Source organism: Marmota flaviventris, chromosome 8 (assembly GCF_047511675.1).
Source record: "Marmota flaviventris isolate mMarFla1 chromosome 8, mMarFla1.hap1, whole genome shotgun sequence".
NCBI classification, from domain to species: Eukaryota; Metazoa; Chordata; class Mammalia; order Rodentia; family Sciuridae; genus Marmota; species Marmota flaviventris.
The window spans coordinates 4,887,586-4,904,133 of record NC_092505.1 but is presented as its reverse complement, the minus strand read 5'-3'; the positions used below and the strand labels follow the sequence as shown (position 1 = coordinate 4,904,133).

Here is a 16,548-nt window from a genome sequence, read left to right as displayed (position 1 = left end):
CTTTAGATTTTCATTAGTAATCATAGTTTGTGAATGAGTAACTCAAAACATGATATGTTGAAATTAATGGCCAGAATCCACAAACAACATGGATGATATTCTGAAGCAGATGAACTTTGTGATTTCCTGTTTTAGTGCCTGGTCGAGAGGCAGCGGTCTCACTGTTTGCTGGACTTCAAGGTGAGAGGAATGAATGTTTTCACATAACAGGTAAATGAACCAGGTAAATGTAACTTGTCTGGCCGCATGCGGAGTTTCAAATCCTAATATCTTTTACCAGTATGAACTGAGAATACCATGAAATAAATGTCTATTATTAGACAACATATTTTACATATTAGAGCAGAAAGTCTTAACGAGGTCCTTTTTCAAGGAAAAGAGATGAATTGGTAATCTTACAAGAAAATTAACAGCAGTGAGGAGGTTCGCTGAGGGACTCTTAAAAGAAGATCAAATTACAGGGCATCTTGTGTCCTGATTTACCCTCCCATGTTCTACATTCAGCTATGAAATCATTTCAAAGCAAAAAAAAAATTTTAAAAAAATCATATTACGGACAAGGAAAAGTGCAAAGCTGGTGCTGCCCCCTGGTGTTCATTCTGACACATAGCTGGAAATGCACAAACTTCAAACAATTTGACAGTCTTTTGTTTTCTGGCTTAAAATTGACTCACATAAATTAAAGCTGGAAAAACAACGACAAAACCCTACCTTTCCAGTAATTTGTAGCTTCTCATTAATTCCATATTAAAACAGTAATGTATGGAATTTATAAGTATTCACTATCTGAAATGTATTAATTCTTTCTGATCTTGACCTGTAAAGGTATTTTATTGAAAAACAATTGGGTCTCAAATGAGGTTTGAAGTGGAGTAACTGTAATGTAGCTGTGGAGACTGAGTAAAACTGATGTGAGTTCACTTCACTCTACTGAGTATTGAGGACGGAGCTGGTTTCTGGGAGGTTCTGGCAAAACTTAATCGATGACGCTGCCCAGAAGCCCACGGGTACCTAGTGACCAGCTTGTACCTACATCTGTAGTGCTTTTCAATACAGCCAAAAGGCGGAGCAGAGATGCCCTCAGAGTGGTTGCAAAATGTCAAGCAGGTGAGAAATTCAGTTATTTCCCACCTTTTCTGGTTGATTCGATCCCATTTCTCTTTCTCTGGTAAGGTCTCACTGAGAGGGTCCTGGCGGGTCCAATTTTGTGTTCTGTGAAGAACGAGAGAGGGTCCCTGGGAAAATCACTCCCCCCACATCATACAGACTCCTTGGTTACGTTTTTGGGAATCGATACTTGGCTCTTTGCTTTGCTGTGTGTACTTCTCAGGCTGGAGGACACAGCCTGCTGTGACCCACTGCTTCCCTCCAGCCAGGGGATCTCTCCTGTACACACCCCTCACTAAGATCCAGCTCCAATTACCAGGTTCACACTTTTAGTTTGAAAACAAAGATCACTTTGGAAGGACAGAATGACAGTAATCTGGTGGCATTCCAGTGCCCTGCTAATTCGCTTCTAGCTTTGGAAGTCAAGATAGCAGAGATGAGACTTACAGGAGATAGATTAATGGCTCTGTGAATGAATGAATGAATGAATGAATGAATGAATGAATGAATGAATGAATGAAAATAAGCTCAAGTGGAAAGTGAGCCTCTTCAGCAACGACTATGTCTCTTTGGTAGCTATGGGGACACATGGGGCCACCGAGGAAATCAGAAGCTATGCTGGGGGGTCCTCAGACACTGGCTACCCTGAGCAGAGGACAGGACTGCAGGCACTTGCTCCTGGAGGAGTCTGCTGCTCTGCACCCTGGGCTTGGTGGCAGCTCATGGGCATATTTGAGGACAAACAGGGAACTCACAAAAATGTTCTGGAGCCCAACTCTTTGCGTTTAAATCTGTACTTTGGAGGCAGAGGCGCTGCCGCTGACACATGTCAGCGAAGGCACAATGTGACTTTTCTCAGCAGAGACCTGGAGCTGGGTGGGCCACACACAGGCCCTCCCTGGCTGCCCTGCACCAGCCTCAGGGCGCTACAGGCTCTGGACTTGGGAAACGCGTCACTTTAGTTAAAGTTAATGAATTAGTTTGAGAAGACTGCTCGGCCTGACAGAAGCAGGGAATTCTGACACTGCTCCAACGTGAACCCTGAGGACATCGCTCTCCCAGAAATAAGAGCCAGTCGGAAAGAACAAGCGCTGTGTGATCCTCTTCACCTGAGGTCCCTGGGTCAAACTCAGAGACAGGAAGTAGACGGGCAGCTGGGCACCCTGTGGGGACAGGGACTAGCTGAGGAGTGTCAAGCTTCACCTTGGGAAGATGAAAAGTTCTGGGCCAGGGATGGGGGCACAATATTAGTGTCCTCAGTGCCTCCATCTGTGCACAATTAGAAATGGTTACAGTGGTAACATTACGTGATATATATTTTATTGCAATAGAAACAAAAGGAGTTCCTGCCTTCACTCCACAAATGCTCACCAAGCACTCCACCTGCGACCTGCTAAGCCAGGAGCCGGAGACCCACAGAGGGAGTGTCCAGAGCCCACTTTTCTGTTCTCTTTTCTCGACAACTCCTTTCTTTGGTAAGTTTTCATACGTGGTCTCAGAAACTGTTCCGCTTTATCATCGGGACCACAGTGACAACGGTAATGATAACAAATCATTTTGGTATCATGGTGTCCATGTTGTCCACTGATGGTCAATTAAGGCGCAGTCGAGGCCCCTGGCTCTGGATTTGAAGAGCCGCTGGCCGTGCCATGGGGACTCACCCAATAAACAATGACTCTCACAGCCACGTCCCTCATCATGTTGCAGGAGTGTGTTCAAATGAGGTCTAAAAGACTTCCCTGTGTATGTGCAGACAATCGGGGACAAATACAACCACCACAAAGACCCAAGTAGGCGGGCAACGAAGCAAACTGCCCAGAACAGCCGCGCAGCGCCCCGGGAGGCCGCAGGGCACCTGGTGAGCACCGACTTACTGTGGGGTAGGGGTGCGAGCAGAACACAGTGTACTTCCGGATGATGCCGTTCAGCTTGAGAGGGGGGAGCCAGGACACGAAGACCATGGAGGCCGAGGCCGCAGCTGCCTTCACGCCTGCAGGAGGACCTGGAACTGGAAAAGGCCAAGGCTCAGTCACAAGACGGAGCCGCACAGGGGCGTCGGCCTCGCCCCACAGGACCCCCCTGCAGCTGGGCCCGCCCCTCCCACTCAGCTCTAGGAGGGGTCCTGGTTCTAGGGTTCCCCCAGGACACAACAGAGCCACGTGCATATGCTGAGGTCCTAACCCCAACTGCCTCAGAAAAGCCACCTTATTGGAGACAGGACTTTTAAAGGGGCGGATGAGCTAAAATGGGGCCATTAGGGTGGGCCCTGCCTCAATATGTTAAAAGAGCAAGTTGGACACAGGCGAACGCGTGCCCATTGGGAAGATGCTTTCAAGGGACACAGGGAAAGGAGGCCACCTGCAGCCCAGGGGACAGCCCTGGAGCCCTCACAGCCCTCAGGGCATCCAACTGTGGCCACACCTTGGTCTTGGGTTTCTGGTCTCCAGAAATGTGAGGCCATTTCATGGCGGCCTATGAACTAACAGCCGCGGGTCTAGTTCCTGCTCTCCTGGAGAGACTTTTTCCTCCATTTTGGTCCCCGTGATCTCCCATCGCCGAACAGCTGGAGGGGTTAGCTTCTGTCACTCTTGTTCCTTCTAAAATTTGTGACTTTGAGGAGGCAAGGATGGGTGTCTGCCTCTGTGGCAGAGAGGCATGAAGGTGAATGGCCTCGGTCACCAGCGGCCACTCTTGCTTGCCCAGCACCTGCTGTGGCTCCTTTGTACCCAGAGAGGGACGGCAATGTGGCCCACGGGAGTGTCTTCTGGTCAAGGGGTGGCGGTATGTATGTATGTACAGCAAACTTCCTTCCACAAACCACTCAAGAAGGCAGAAATGGCAGCCATGCTGTGCAGCACGGGCGGGGCAGAGGCTGACTGCACACCCTCCCTGTCCTCGTCCTCGGTCTCCAGGCTGAGAGGCAGGACGGTGGGAGGGCAAGGCCCAGGAGAAGGGAAGGCACACAGGCACCTCTGTGGCGGGGGCCTCAAGGCTGAGGTCTAACTGTCCATGGGCGATGGCTTCTGCCCAAGGGAGGCCTTGAAATTCAAGCCAGCAAGTCCCAGGTGAGCCCTGGAGGATCCCTGAGTCTCTCCTTCTCCGAGGACAGCGGAACTGCTCAGGGGATATTTTGGGAGTCGAATGTGGTTCTCATCATTGTCACATTCACTCTTCTGAGTCTCAACAAAACAACCAGTGGCTCTGGGGAGAACCAGCTTGGGCTGGACGTGGTCACCCTTTGGAAACAGAAGGCCTCCATGTCAGTTCTTGGCCAGTCCTGTGGGCAGTGAAGTAGACGAGGGAGCTCCAGGGAGCGATGGCTCCTGGAACATCTCCATTGTCCTGGGCACCTGCCCTTGGGCTTCCCCCAGGTGAGGGGTCACCAAGACTTCCACAGGCTGGCTCAGAGCCCCAGGACTCCTATGCACACCCAGGGAAGAGGGCGCTTGTGACTTTTTCATCCTCACAGACACCCCGGATTAGCAACACTCTCCCCCTGCTTCCTCTCCTGTGGCCATGTCCCCCTTGGTGAGCACTCCTGTGGTCATGTCCCCCTTGCTGGGCACTCCCAGCAGCCTGTGTCTCTCCAGGAGCCCAGGTGCTACCTGCTCATTTCCAAGCTATGTGTGACCACTGTTTCTGTCACACGAGGCTGTGTGTTAATTACTGTGTAAACCAGTGAAATATGAGAGCAAAAGAAAGATGTTTCCACCGCAATTGAAGGTCTTCCTCTGGAGATGCTTCTTTAAGTGTGAATTAGGAAGGAGGGAGGGGTTCCTCTCATTAAAAAAAATCAAGGCAGAATCTTTTATTATCAAACATTTTGGTAGACGACATTTTGGAAATCTTTTTATCATTATTATTATTTTTTAAACATGAAGGTCTAGGAAACCTACTTGATCTACATCTCATTATTCCTGGCCACAGGAGTTCATGAATTTCTGACTCCAAGGTTACTTGGTTGAAATAAAGGGTGCAGCCTCCAGAGAATTCTGTCTTCTAGCGTCTCCCAGTTGGCCAGGCCAGGCCTCCCCCACTGAGCTGCCATTGCTGTTTTAGCTCATCACTGCCTTTCGCAGCTCCGTGAGGATCTCGTGGGGGCCTCAGGTGGACCGTACCACACTGGGCTGAGCACCTTCTCTCCCAAGCTGGCTCCTTCCCACCTTCATTGCAGAAGATGTCCCGGATGTCCTCTCAGTCAGAGGAGCCAGAGCCTAGAATTCTCTTCCTCTCCTGAGTGGCTGTGTTGAGTTCCTGCAGCTCTTTACAACTCCATGGAGACATGACAGGCCAGTGGCTGGGCTCCTTCCTGGCTGGGGGGTGTTCTCTAATACTGGTCCTTGAAAGTGTCCTCCTCCAGGCCCTGGGTGGACGGTGATCTAGGGCCATGGGATCCCTCTCTGGAACTGTCTCCTGCCCTCTACATTTTCCCTGAAAACGTACTCATCTCTCATGTTCTTCTAAATGTCAGTTCCTCCAGGGAGCCCTCCCTGACCAGCAGGCCAGACGTCAGGGTCCCATGTCCCCTCTAGACTCTTCTCTACTGCACTGTCACAGCCCACTCAGGAGTGATGAGCCAGTGCTGCCTCAGCCTGCTCTGTCTCTAGGACCTGGACCAGTATCCAGATCTGGACTAGATCCTCAATGCAGATTCTCTGAAGAGTGGGAACATGATTTCATGAGCTACAGTGTGACAGGCAGAATTCTAAGGTGGTCCCCATCCTGCTCGGCACATATCTGCTCAGCCCCTGCCCCAGAGCATGGGTGGTAATTCTTACCACAATGGCTGGATCACTCCCATGACCCAGTCACCTTATATGGCAAAGGTGATGGTGTTTGAAGATATATGATAAAAAGTCCGTTTCCTGGGTGGCCTGCCCTAACCCAACAAGCCCCTTAAATGAGAGGAGGATCAAGGGGGGCCAACGGGAAAGGGGAGAAACTGCAGCATTGAGCCAGTTATGCTTGTGCATGTGTGAACGCATCATGGTGAATTCCACTTGTGCATCTCTACAAAACACCATGGTAAAAACAATGAGTAAACAGAAGGAAGACCAGTGGAAGAAGGGAGAGGGAGGCGGGAGGGAAGGTGGAAATACTGGGGATTGAAATGGAGCAAATTATATTCCATGAGTACATGAATATGTCACAATGAACCCCACTATTATGTATAACTATACTGCACTAGTGAAAGCATTTAAAAAGGAAGAGGAGCCCGAGGCCAGAGAGAGAACTCAGAGAGACTTGAAGGCATGGAGACCATTCCATCACTGGCTTTGAAGAAGGAAAAGCCCCCATATAAGTGTGTTGGGGTGGGGAGCTTGTGACAGGTGGAGAATCCCCTGCGGGATATACAGGTCTGTCATTGATGCAGTACTTTCGAGTGCACAGGACACTGTCCCACAGGCTACAGGGTTAGTTTCCCTGGAGTCCTAAGCAGTGTTGACAGGCAGGCCTTCCCACTGGGCCAATGCCTTCATTGTCAGCTGAGGGCAGCACTGATGCAGGTGTGTAAGCGCACACACACACACCCCATCCGGAAGGTCTACTGAGACCCATTCACACAGGCACTTACAGCTCGAGGTGTGGGGTGGCCAGAGCACCCAGGGCATCCTGTGTCTATGTCTCTCTCCTCTAAGCTCCATGTTCAGATGTCCCACCAACGAGACTGTAAATCGAAGGTAGGGGGAGCAAAGATCACGAATTCTACCTACAGCCGGCCTTCTCCCCCACAGCACCTCATGCAGCCATGTGCGTTAGCAATATGCTCAGCAAATATTGGAACTTGAGCACAACCGTCTCTATTTGTACATATATAATGTTTACTTCTGCATAAAGAGATCAAGGCTGAAACTAGCTGATGCCTGCAGAATGAAAGCGGCAATTGAAAATTAATGGACGATATTTTATTTGCATTCTCTTTTCCCATGGCTGTGCTTAGATTATTGTTCTTGGCAAATAAAATGATATTAGGATCTCACAGATGTTTTAGAATTCAGAATTAATTGTTTGTGCTCAAAAGTAGAAAGACACATACACAAATAATCTTCTGCATTCCTACTGCAATAATAGAGGTAAGAGTTCTCATTGACTGGTGCCCAAGAAGTGAATCTGAAATGTGATCAGAACTTGCAGACTACAAGACTATGTCCATGGTCCTGAAATTTAAAGGGTCCTAAAATTTAATGATCTTAGATGTCATTCTTTGGCCTGACAATATGACCACAGACCTGAGAATGTGTCTATAAGTCCAAGAATCCTTAGATAAAGATTGAGAAACTATTAAAAGTGCAGAAGATGGGTTCTCTAAACCAGTAATTCAGTTGCAAGTCATCTTTTGCGAAAGTAAACATTTTGTCTTTACTGGTGATAAAAGTTCTCTCTTTAGGATGACCGGTGACCTCTTTATACTAACCACACAACCCGAACCTTTAGGCCTCTTGAGGCTTCAGGCTTAGGGCCAAAGGTTAGGAACCATTTAAGGCATACAGGGCTCATTGGAAGTTTGTAGTTAACATAGTAATTTCTCTTTATTTGTGAAACATCAACTTATGCCTAAATAATGCCTAATGAGGAAGAAGTTAATGAACTCTGGCAATTATTTTACTGGCATTCTATCCATATTTTAATTGAAGTTGGCAGTGTAAGCCAAACTTCAAATAGATGAGATCTCCTAAGTAGAAGAGCAGGCAGGACATGTAGCATTAATTGGATTAAGTATTCCGTCTCTGATGATTAGCCTTGGTCCTTTCTTTCAATCAGACAAAAAATTACACTCACTTCTATAAACTGCTCAAACATCATTTATATCAGATATTGAGACCACAAAGGTGGCTGGCACAGTTCTCCACCTTTGGTAAATTAGTGAATTTTTCCTGGAGATGAACTCATCATTATATTAGATTTTTCCCCTTCTTCCACCCAATCTCTGCTCCACTTCTTTTTGAAAGTGCTGATTTATTCTGATTAATGTTGACACTCGGCTCTGCAGGCCACCAGCACAAGCGGAATTCTGGACCCCTCTTGGGGTATCTGGCAGCCTCAAGGCAGGGTCTCCCCGTCGCGGACATTATCATTGCTGGTTACAGACGCAGGGATGAGTTGTTCAGCCAATGAGACCTTGGGTCTTGGGGGTCAAGGTTTGAGATTAAATTCTATGATTTTAAAACTAGAGGATTTGTTAAAAATTGATCCAAAATTGTGAGCCTGTCAGAGTCATGGAGAGCCTTCGCCTCTTATTGGAACTCTGTACCTTCTCCTGAAAGATGCCAATGTTGAAATTTGTGTTGTAGATCCATTTGCTCTTTAAATAATCCTCCCAGTGACATCTGCATTACTCTTCAGCAATGCAAAGGAACCTTCCACCCTGCTCTGAGGGAGTGGAGAGCAAGTAACCAGGCTCTGGAGCAGAGCAGCCCGCTGGGGTCAAGCCAGATGGCTCCTGGTGCCTGTTTTCTACACTGGGTCCACGTGGTCCAGTTGCGGCAGCTTTGTTCATGAGGACTATCTCGCCCAGAGAGGGTGAGGTGAGGTGCTCCAAGGCCCGTGGGCAGTAGGGACAGTGCTGGCCTTCACATAGCTCTTTGGCTATTATATTTTAAATCGATCTGTGGCTCTTTTCGCTCAGGGCTTAGCCTGGTGGACATCGCTCAGGATGAGTGGCCTGCTAACGGCACGGCACTGCACTGTGACTAATTTAACGTCTTTGAGCAGAACTGGCTGAGACCTGCACCTTCCTTGGAACTATATTGTGTGTTGTAGAAAAACTAAGGCTGGTGAGGACTGATTTGTGAACAGACACTCTGACTTGGGAAGGGACCGAGTGGCAGTGGGAATCCTGTGTGCGAGTGGATAGATGGGGCTGACCAGGGAGCAGGGCTCTGCTTGCTGACATCAGTGCATGAGATCAGCGCACAGCGCCCAGGGGAAGTGAGCCCTCTGAGTGCCGGGAAATCAGGCCAGTGGGTAGACAGGCTGCGGAGAAGTCCCAGGCCTTGCCGCCGCACCTGGGTCCCCAGCTTTACTTCCCGGACTCGTGTGGGAGGGGGACAGGATTGAGATTCTAGCCATCAAGCCTACAGATACACAGGAGATAACACGAAACGGTAACGGCTCTCTCGCCCCCACCCTCCCACTTCCTGGGCTACCGCATCCTGAAAACAACAGGGAGTGGGGAGCCAAGTCAGGAGGGCCCGTGGGTGTGTGGGGACCTGAGCTGGCACCATCTCTGGTGTGACTCTGTGCTGAAACGTTTCCGGACGACTCTGAAGGGCATTCACTTGACGTCAGTTGGGCCTCCTTGACTGAGCTGCAGGCAGCTGCTCTGCTGTTTATTGGAACTGAACTGCTCCTTAAATAGCTCAGAGAAGGCACCTGAGGGTCTCCCTCAGAATAATAGGAAGCCCTTTGCTGTATGGTTTGTGCAGGTTTGGGTACTGGTCACATGACCCAATCCAAATTGTGTGGAACAGCAAGAATGAATAGCCTCAAACAGAATGAACAGTGATTTAAAATTTTACCCAATCATCATGAATCCTTGTAAGAATTAAAAAAAAAACAAAACATATGTGAAGCTCTTAAAGCAAGGCCTTCTAAAGCGATTTAACTAACCCAGAATACCATGACCTATGCCAGCACGCAATTTTCAAGAGGAAGGTGTGATAATCAGAGCTTACGCTGTGGTGAGAAGCCCTACAGGTAATCTAAGAGGACACAAAACAGGTGCAGAGGTTCTGAGATTAAAGGTATTTTTGTTTAAAATAATACTTGGACCCCCAAAATGCAAAACAGAAAAGAGGAGGAGGAGGAGGAGGAGGAGGAGGGACAGGAGGAGGGGAAGAGGAAGAAGGGGAAGAGAAAGGGGAGAGAAAGGGGAGAGAAAGGAGAGGGAGGGAGGAGGAGGGAGGGAGGAGGAGGGAGGAGGAGGGAGAAAGGGGGAGGGAGGAGGAGGGAGGGAGGGGGAGGGAAGAGGAGGGAGGGAGGGGGAGGGAGGAGGAGAGAGGGAGGAGGAGGGAGGGAGGAGGAGGGAGGAGGAGGGAGGGAGGGAGGAGGAGGGAGGAGGAGGGAGGGAGGGGGAGGGAGGGAGGGAGGAGGAGGGAGGGGAGGGGGGAGGGAGGGGGAGGGAGGGAGGGGGAGGGAGGGGGAGGGAGGGAGGGAGGAGGAGGGAGGGGGAGGGAGGAGGAGGGAGGGGGAGGGAGGGAGGGAGGAGGAGGGAGGGAGTGGGAGGGGGGAAGGGGGAGGGGGAGGGCAAAGGGGGGGGAAGGAGGGGAGAAAGGTTACAGAGTTACGGAGAAGGGGCTCCAAGGGAAGCTGGAGTGCAGGCAGCCCAGGAGGCCGGGGCCTGAGTGGCTCTGCAGAGTGTCCTGAGGGCAGCCAGGATTTCCCCGAGTGAGGCCAAGAGCAGCTGGTGGGGAAGGCTGAGAGCATCTAGGTGGCTTTGGCCCTGGAGTGCCGCCACTTGGCAGGAGCCCAGTGTGTCCCTGGGCACGCAGCCAGGAGCTGCGCTCTCCGCCCGCTGCCGTCCAGTCTCACCGTCCTCTTTGGTCCTGGTGAAGATCTGCTCGCTCCTGACCCCGTCCCCCGCGCGGGTGAAGGCCAGCACCTGGATGCTGTAGTTGGTGTACTTCTCCAGCCCGTCCAGCTCCAGGGACGGCTGCGTGGTGGTGACGTTCTTAATCTCGCCCAGCTCTGGAGGAAAAGAACAAGACAGTCCCATCGTGGAGCCATCAGTGCTCCCACACTGTCCCCACTGTCTGAAAGCACTCGAGGGGCAGTACACAGGCCCCATGTGACACTGACACCGTGCACGGCCATTTGCAAAATCTCTCACAGCCGACTGCCCAGAAGAGCAGGTAGAACACTGACCTGGAGCTCAGAGTGAGCCATCCCAGTGCAGTGTCAGCTGCAGCCCAGGTGCCACTCTGCAGCCCCAGGCAGCTGCTGGCCACAAGTGGCCCTTGAACCCGACAGCTCGGGTTCACGCTGTGATTCCCTCCTGCTCATTAGAAAGCTCCCGCAAGTTAAGGTGTTTGTTTTTATTTTTTAAAGTTCTAATATCCACAGATTTTCAAGTGCCTAACTTTGTCTCAAATGTCTGAGCTAACACCTGTCCCAGTGACAGATCCCACGTGGGTGACGCAGCCACTGTAGTCACTGGGTGGTACAATAGATCTCCAGAACTTGTTCATCTTGCATAACTGAAACTTTGTATCTTTTAGGGGAAAAATATAGGAAACGTGTGTGAGGTGGTGGGTCCGCTCCTGAGCCTGATCCTGCTGAGCGGCTCACAGCGCATGCGTCTGCCAAGACATCCATGTGCTCACCTTGAATGTGCAGTTTTAATTTGTCAGGGACACCTTAAAAAAGCTGAAAAAATAAAATCAAATACTAAAGTAGGGAAAAAACTGTGTCAGAGCGAGTGGCTCAGCAAGCTCCTCTCTTCACCTGGAGCGAACTCCCGTGGTGTCGCTGGGGCGTGTCAGGACTCCTGCAGAACCCGCCTGCTCTCTGGAGTGGGACCAGCTAAGGATGTTCAAAGATGGAACATCATGTGGTCCCGTCCTCAGCATGTCACCTGTGGCAGTGTGGGAACACTGGAAATGATGTGTCGAGAGCCTGCGTGGCGAGCAGCCCTGGGTCTGCAGGGGAGCCACCTGCCCAGCTGGCAGTGGGGTGAGAGGAGCCCTGGGGTGGAGTGGCTGCTGGTGGTGGCTGGGTGGGGCGTGCTCGGCCGTTTAGCACAGATGACCGGTGTGAGAGGGGTCCAGGGATCCTCCTGTCTGGTGGCCACCTTTGGGCACATTTCAAAAGCAGGAAGAGCTCTCTTGCTCCCCTGCCTTAGCAGAGGTGGCCCACGTGCCAGATGCACTTCCTTAGGTGTCGGCACTGCCCTGAGACCGACCTCATGAATCAGTCCTGTGACAGACAGGAAGCGGAGAGGGGGCCAGCATCCTGGCAGGGTGCTGAGAGCCTGGCTGAGGAGTCAGCTGTCACACACTCACGTCCACGGTCCACAATCTCGGCCTCTGAGCTGTGGTCTCTTGGTGAAGTGAAATGAGGACCAGCAGGCTGGAGAGGAGGGGAGGAGGTGTCAAGAAGGCCAGGCCCTGGACACACCCTCCTGTTCTCCTCCTACTGGCTGTCCTTCCCTCAGCGCACTGTGCGGAGGTTCAGACATTAACGGACTCCCATTTCTCAATTATGCTGGCCAGGAAATGTCCTTTTAAAATGTTTATGCTTTGGACCAAGGATCAAGGTGGAACTGGATGCACCATCAAGGAGGAATTTTAACTAAAGCATGTGGTGGCCAAGGCTTGTCACGCACATGCCAGGGAGAGAATGGGGTGGCAGTAGGTCACGGAAGCTCAGACCCAGTATGAGCGGCCCTGGGGCAGATGGTGGGCGAGCCCTGTGGGCAGGGCGTCTCGCTGAGGACAGCCCTGAAGAGGCCACGTGTCTTCTGGAGAGACCAGCAGGGGGCCAGCTTTCACAGGTCACAATTTGGAAGTCTCAGCAGATGGCTTACAAATGAGAAAAAAGTTTGCTCACGCAGGTGGCCGTCATGCATGCAAATGCCAATAATTATTGCCCAGATGCATTGGAAATGCTCCCCTCTGAGGGAAGGTCTTTCCGCATTCAATCATTCTTTTCATTTTCCTGAACATAACTGATACAGATCCACTGGATTAGGATAAACTCCCAATGTAATATGAAACTTTAAACGTACAACTCCTCAAAGTTTTTTCAGATTTACAAACATCTGCATGTGGCTAAGATCACACCCACATGCTCTCAATCACGGACAGTACAACTGGTCCAAGTGGCCTACACAGGGTGGTGGGCCAGGCGCTGGTTCTGAGACCTTGGCAATGTCTTTGGACAGCTTAGAGCCCCTGCTTTTGCATCCTCAAGGAGTGCAGGGGCCTAACTCATAGAGGATCCTTGTCACAATGGGGCTAGCTGTGCCAGGATGGGGAAGGAGCAGGGTAGAGGCAGGAAGGGCCTGTGCCCCCCTCCCTGGTCTGCACAAGGGCATTCAATCTGCCAGTGAATCAAACTGGCCAGGGTCAGTAGTTGGATGTTTACTGACCATGTTTACCAACATGACTCGGGGTCATGTTGCTCTGATGAACTGATTTACCCTGAGCCCTGAGTACAATTGCACTCAAGCCCTGATTGAGACTGCCTGAGCACGGAACTGAATTTCGCACATGTGCCCCTGGTCCCGGGGGGAGGACACTCTGCTGACTGCACATGTCGGGAGGAGATGGCCAGAGCAAACATGCACGGTGTCCAGCACCCGCGGCCCTTTTCAGAGCTTGCTCTTTTCCTTCTGCTGAAGCACAGCTCTCCATCCTCTGCCTTCCACAGCCCAATAGGCTGGCTTAAGAACACATACACATTCACATACACACAAACACACACACACACGCACACGCACACACATGCACACACAAGCACACACAATCTAAAGAGCAGTGTTGAGTTAAGGAAATGAATAAAATAAACTGAAATAAACATGCACAACAAGTCTGGAAATCATATTCCATTATGAAATATCTTTTTGAAAATAAAATACTTCTTAATATTTATTTATACCTGCATCATTCTCAGTTTTGAGGCAGAAAACAAAATTGGGGAGGGAATGATTTTGAGCTGTCCCACGTGCCCGTATGCCCAGCTGGCCCTGACCTGCAATTAGGGCCCTCTGTTGCTGTCTTCAAGATAGAAGAGATGAGAAGGGGCTGAGATTCAGGTGGACGTGGGGACTTTCCAAAGGGAAAATTTCCCAAGCCATCTCCCATGAACTGTTTCCATTAGGTCTTAAAATGTTTTGAATATTCTGACTGCAATTGTAAAAACTCATAACTCTCACCAAAATATTGTGTATTTTACTTGACTTATCCAGTATGTTAACTATGTTTTATCTGGTCACATTGAGAATATGGTTGTGGCTCAGTGGTAGAGCTATTACTTAGCACATGTGCCCCACAGCACTGGGTTCAATCCTCAGCACCACATTCAAAAAATAAACAAGTGAAATAAAGACTTGTTGAAATAAAGTGTCCATCTTCAACTAAAAAAAAAATCTTTAAAAAATATTCTTTAAAAAGAATAAAATGATTGTACACATTTTAGAAAGTATTTGGATCACTAGTTGAGCACAGTGGTAGTAACCATCTCTGTCTCCAGTTTTGTGTGTGTTGTGTCTTGTGCATGTGTTGTGGTGTGTGCGGAGCGCAGCATGTGTTATATGTGGTGTGTATCTGTGTCATCTATGTGTGGTATCTATGTGGTACAAGTATGTGGCATGTGTGAAGTGTGTGAGGTGTGTAGAGTGTGTGGTTTGTTGTGTGTTTTGTGTGGTATTTGTGGGTGTATGATTGTGATATGTGTGGTGCTGTATGGTGTGCATGGGTGTGTGCTGTGTGCGACCTTTTCTCCAGGTGTGGCAGGGACGGTCCTTTACACAGTTACTGCCCGTGTAAGGATGGCCAACCTGTGTGCACAGCCTCAGGACAGTGTACCAAGGCACCCAGGAAGTGGCCTGCTCTAGGGATGTCACTCGTCATGGTAGCAGGTAGGGAGTGGCTACTCACAAGCAGGTTGTCTCTGAGGGTCTCTTTCTTATCTTGGAGATTAAGCCTAGAACTTCTGTGTTGGGCATGAGTGGCATCACCCAGCTCTGTGGGTAGAATATCTGTAAGAGCTGTGTGTACCTGCAAGCATTCTTTACTTAAAGAATCAAACACTTTTGGATAGTAAAGTTTTTAAAGCTTTCACAGTATGCAGCCCCGTCCTCCAATTCTGTTAACAGGAACGCTAGTAAATACAGTGAGGCATGAAAATGTGGAGACAGGGAGGAAGGTCACCCCTGGGTGCTGGAAATATTTCCAGCAGGAATGATAAAAGAAGTGATTGCAGTGTAACTCTGCCTTTGGGTGTACATGGTAGGTCCTTAGTTCTGACGCATGAGGAGTGGAAATCAGAAGTATATGTGGAGTCTCCTGCAGTCCGTGAGGCCCGTGCCTTTGTCACCACGGTGGGGACAGGGATTTGGTTGGTAAAATGGACCAGGACCAGCTCTTGAGCAGGGGTGTGGCAGGCTCTTGAGGGCTGGCTGTACCTGCTCCAACTCAGAGGAGAGCACCCGCCAGAGGACCACACCCAGAGGGGAGGCACATAGAGGGGAGCACGGGTGTGTCCTGGGGCTGTGGTGGGTGCAGGAGCTGGAAGTGGACAGGGAGGATGCTGGACCAGCAGCCTAAGACTGAGGCCGATGGTGAGCAGACCTGGGAGCCTCTCCCATCGAGGGCTGTAGCCTGGCTGTGCTCATAGCTCATCAGCGGCCCGGCCTGACTCGCCGTGTCCGTGATCCATCCATGACGACAGGCTGGGGCTTCCCTTGAACACGCCTGATCTTGCTGCCACCTGAGAGGGTCTTTTCCTCTGTCTCTTACTCTTGTCTCCAAGAAGCAAGAGAATTTTGCCCAACTTGAAAGAACACACACACACACACACACACACATACATACACACACATACACACACATACACACACACACACGAAGGAACAAGGCAGAGAAAGAAAGAAAGAGAAGGGGAAGGTGGAAAGAAAGGACAGAAATGGGGGGTTCTGGACTTTCTGGGTGTGCACAGGGGATGGAACCCAGGGCCTCACACCTGCTAGGCCAGGGCTCTACCTCTGAGCCACACCTCCAGGTCCCGGGCTCCAGATGTAGTGACGCCTCATGGGGAATACTCACGTTCCTCCCGAGGTGTTCTAGCATTCTTCCTGTGCCCTCTTACAGTTCAATGGCAGGAGTTTGAATAATTTCTGTGCTAAATTTATTTGGGGAATAGGAAGTGACCAACTTTTCAGAATATGTATCCCATAGAACGTTCTAGATAGAGATTAAGCTTCGGATGCTGCCTGCAGAGTCTTGACATAGATACTCATAATTAGGAAAGCCGGCCCCTGCCTAATTTTCCCAAGGGCCTATATGGCACATTGGTTTTTGAAGGACTGTGATGTTTCATCCAGCTTGTATGTGCCTGTCACAGGGTGGGATGAGAGACAGCAGAACTGTCCACAGAGAAAAGGTTTCAGCCACATCCTGAATCCCACCTGAGAAGGGGAGGGGTGTTTAAAAATACCCCTGCATGCTCTCTGCAGCACCTGCAGTCTAGTTACGTCCCCTTACCTCCATCCATGAGGTTGGCCCAGTAGATGACTCGGAACCCCTGGAGAATTCCATTCAAGGCGTCCTTGGAAAGCGTGGACCAGGAGATTGAGATGCTTTCTGGTGATGTTGCTATGGCTTGGACATTTTCAGGGGGGTAACTGGGCACTGAAATTAAATAATTAGAATTTATAATAATAGAAGATGGTTTATGAGCAAAACAATACTGAATAAACAACATAGGTGGATATTCTAACAT

The 16,548-nt window shown here is 50.0% G+C and overlaps 1 protein-coding gene across 1 annotated transcript in view; it reads right to left on the bottom strand.

The window, feature by feature from the left end:
• Dscam (DS cell adhesion molecule) overlaps positions 1-16,548 on the bottom strand; it is a 563,164-nt gene that overhangs the window by 77,387 nt on the left and 469,229 nt on the right. The window contains exons 18-20 of the mRNA XM_071615768.1: positions 16,311-16,457; positions 10,639-10,794; positions 2,982-3,115 (exon numbers count right to left, since the gene is read on the bottom strand). Coding sequence (XP_071471869.1) covers positions 2,982-3,115; positions 10,639-10,794; positions 16,311-16,457 — 437 coding nt within the window. The remainder of the gene's footprint in view (positions 1-2,981; positions 3,116-10,638; positions 10,795-16,310; positions 16,458-16,548) is intronic.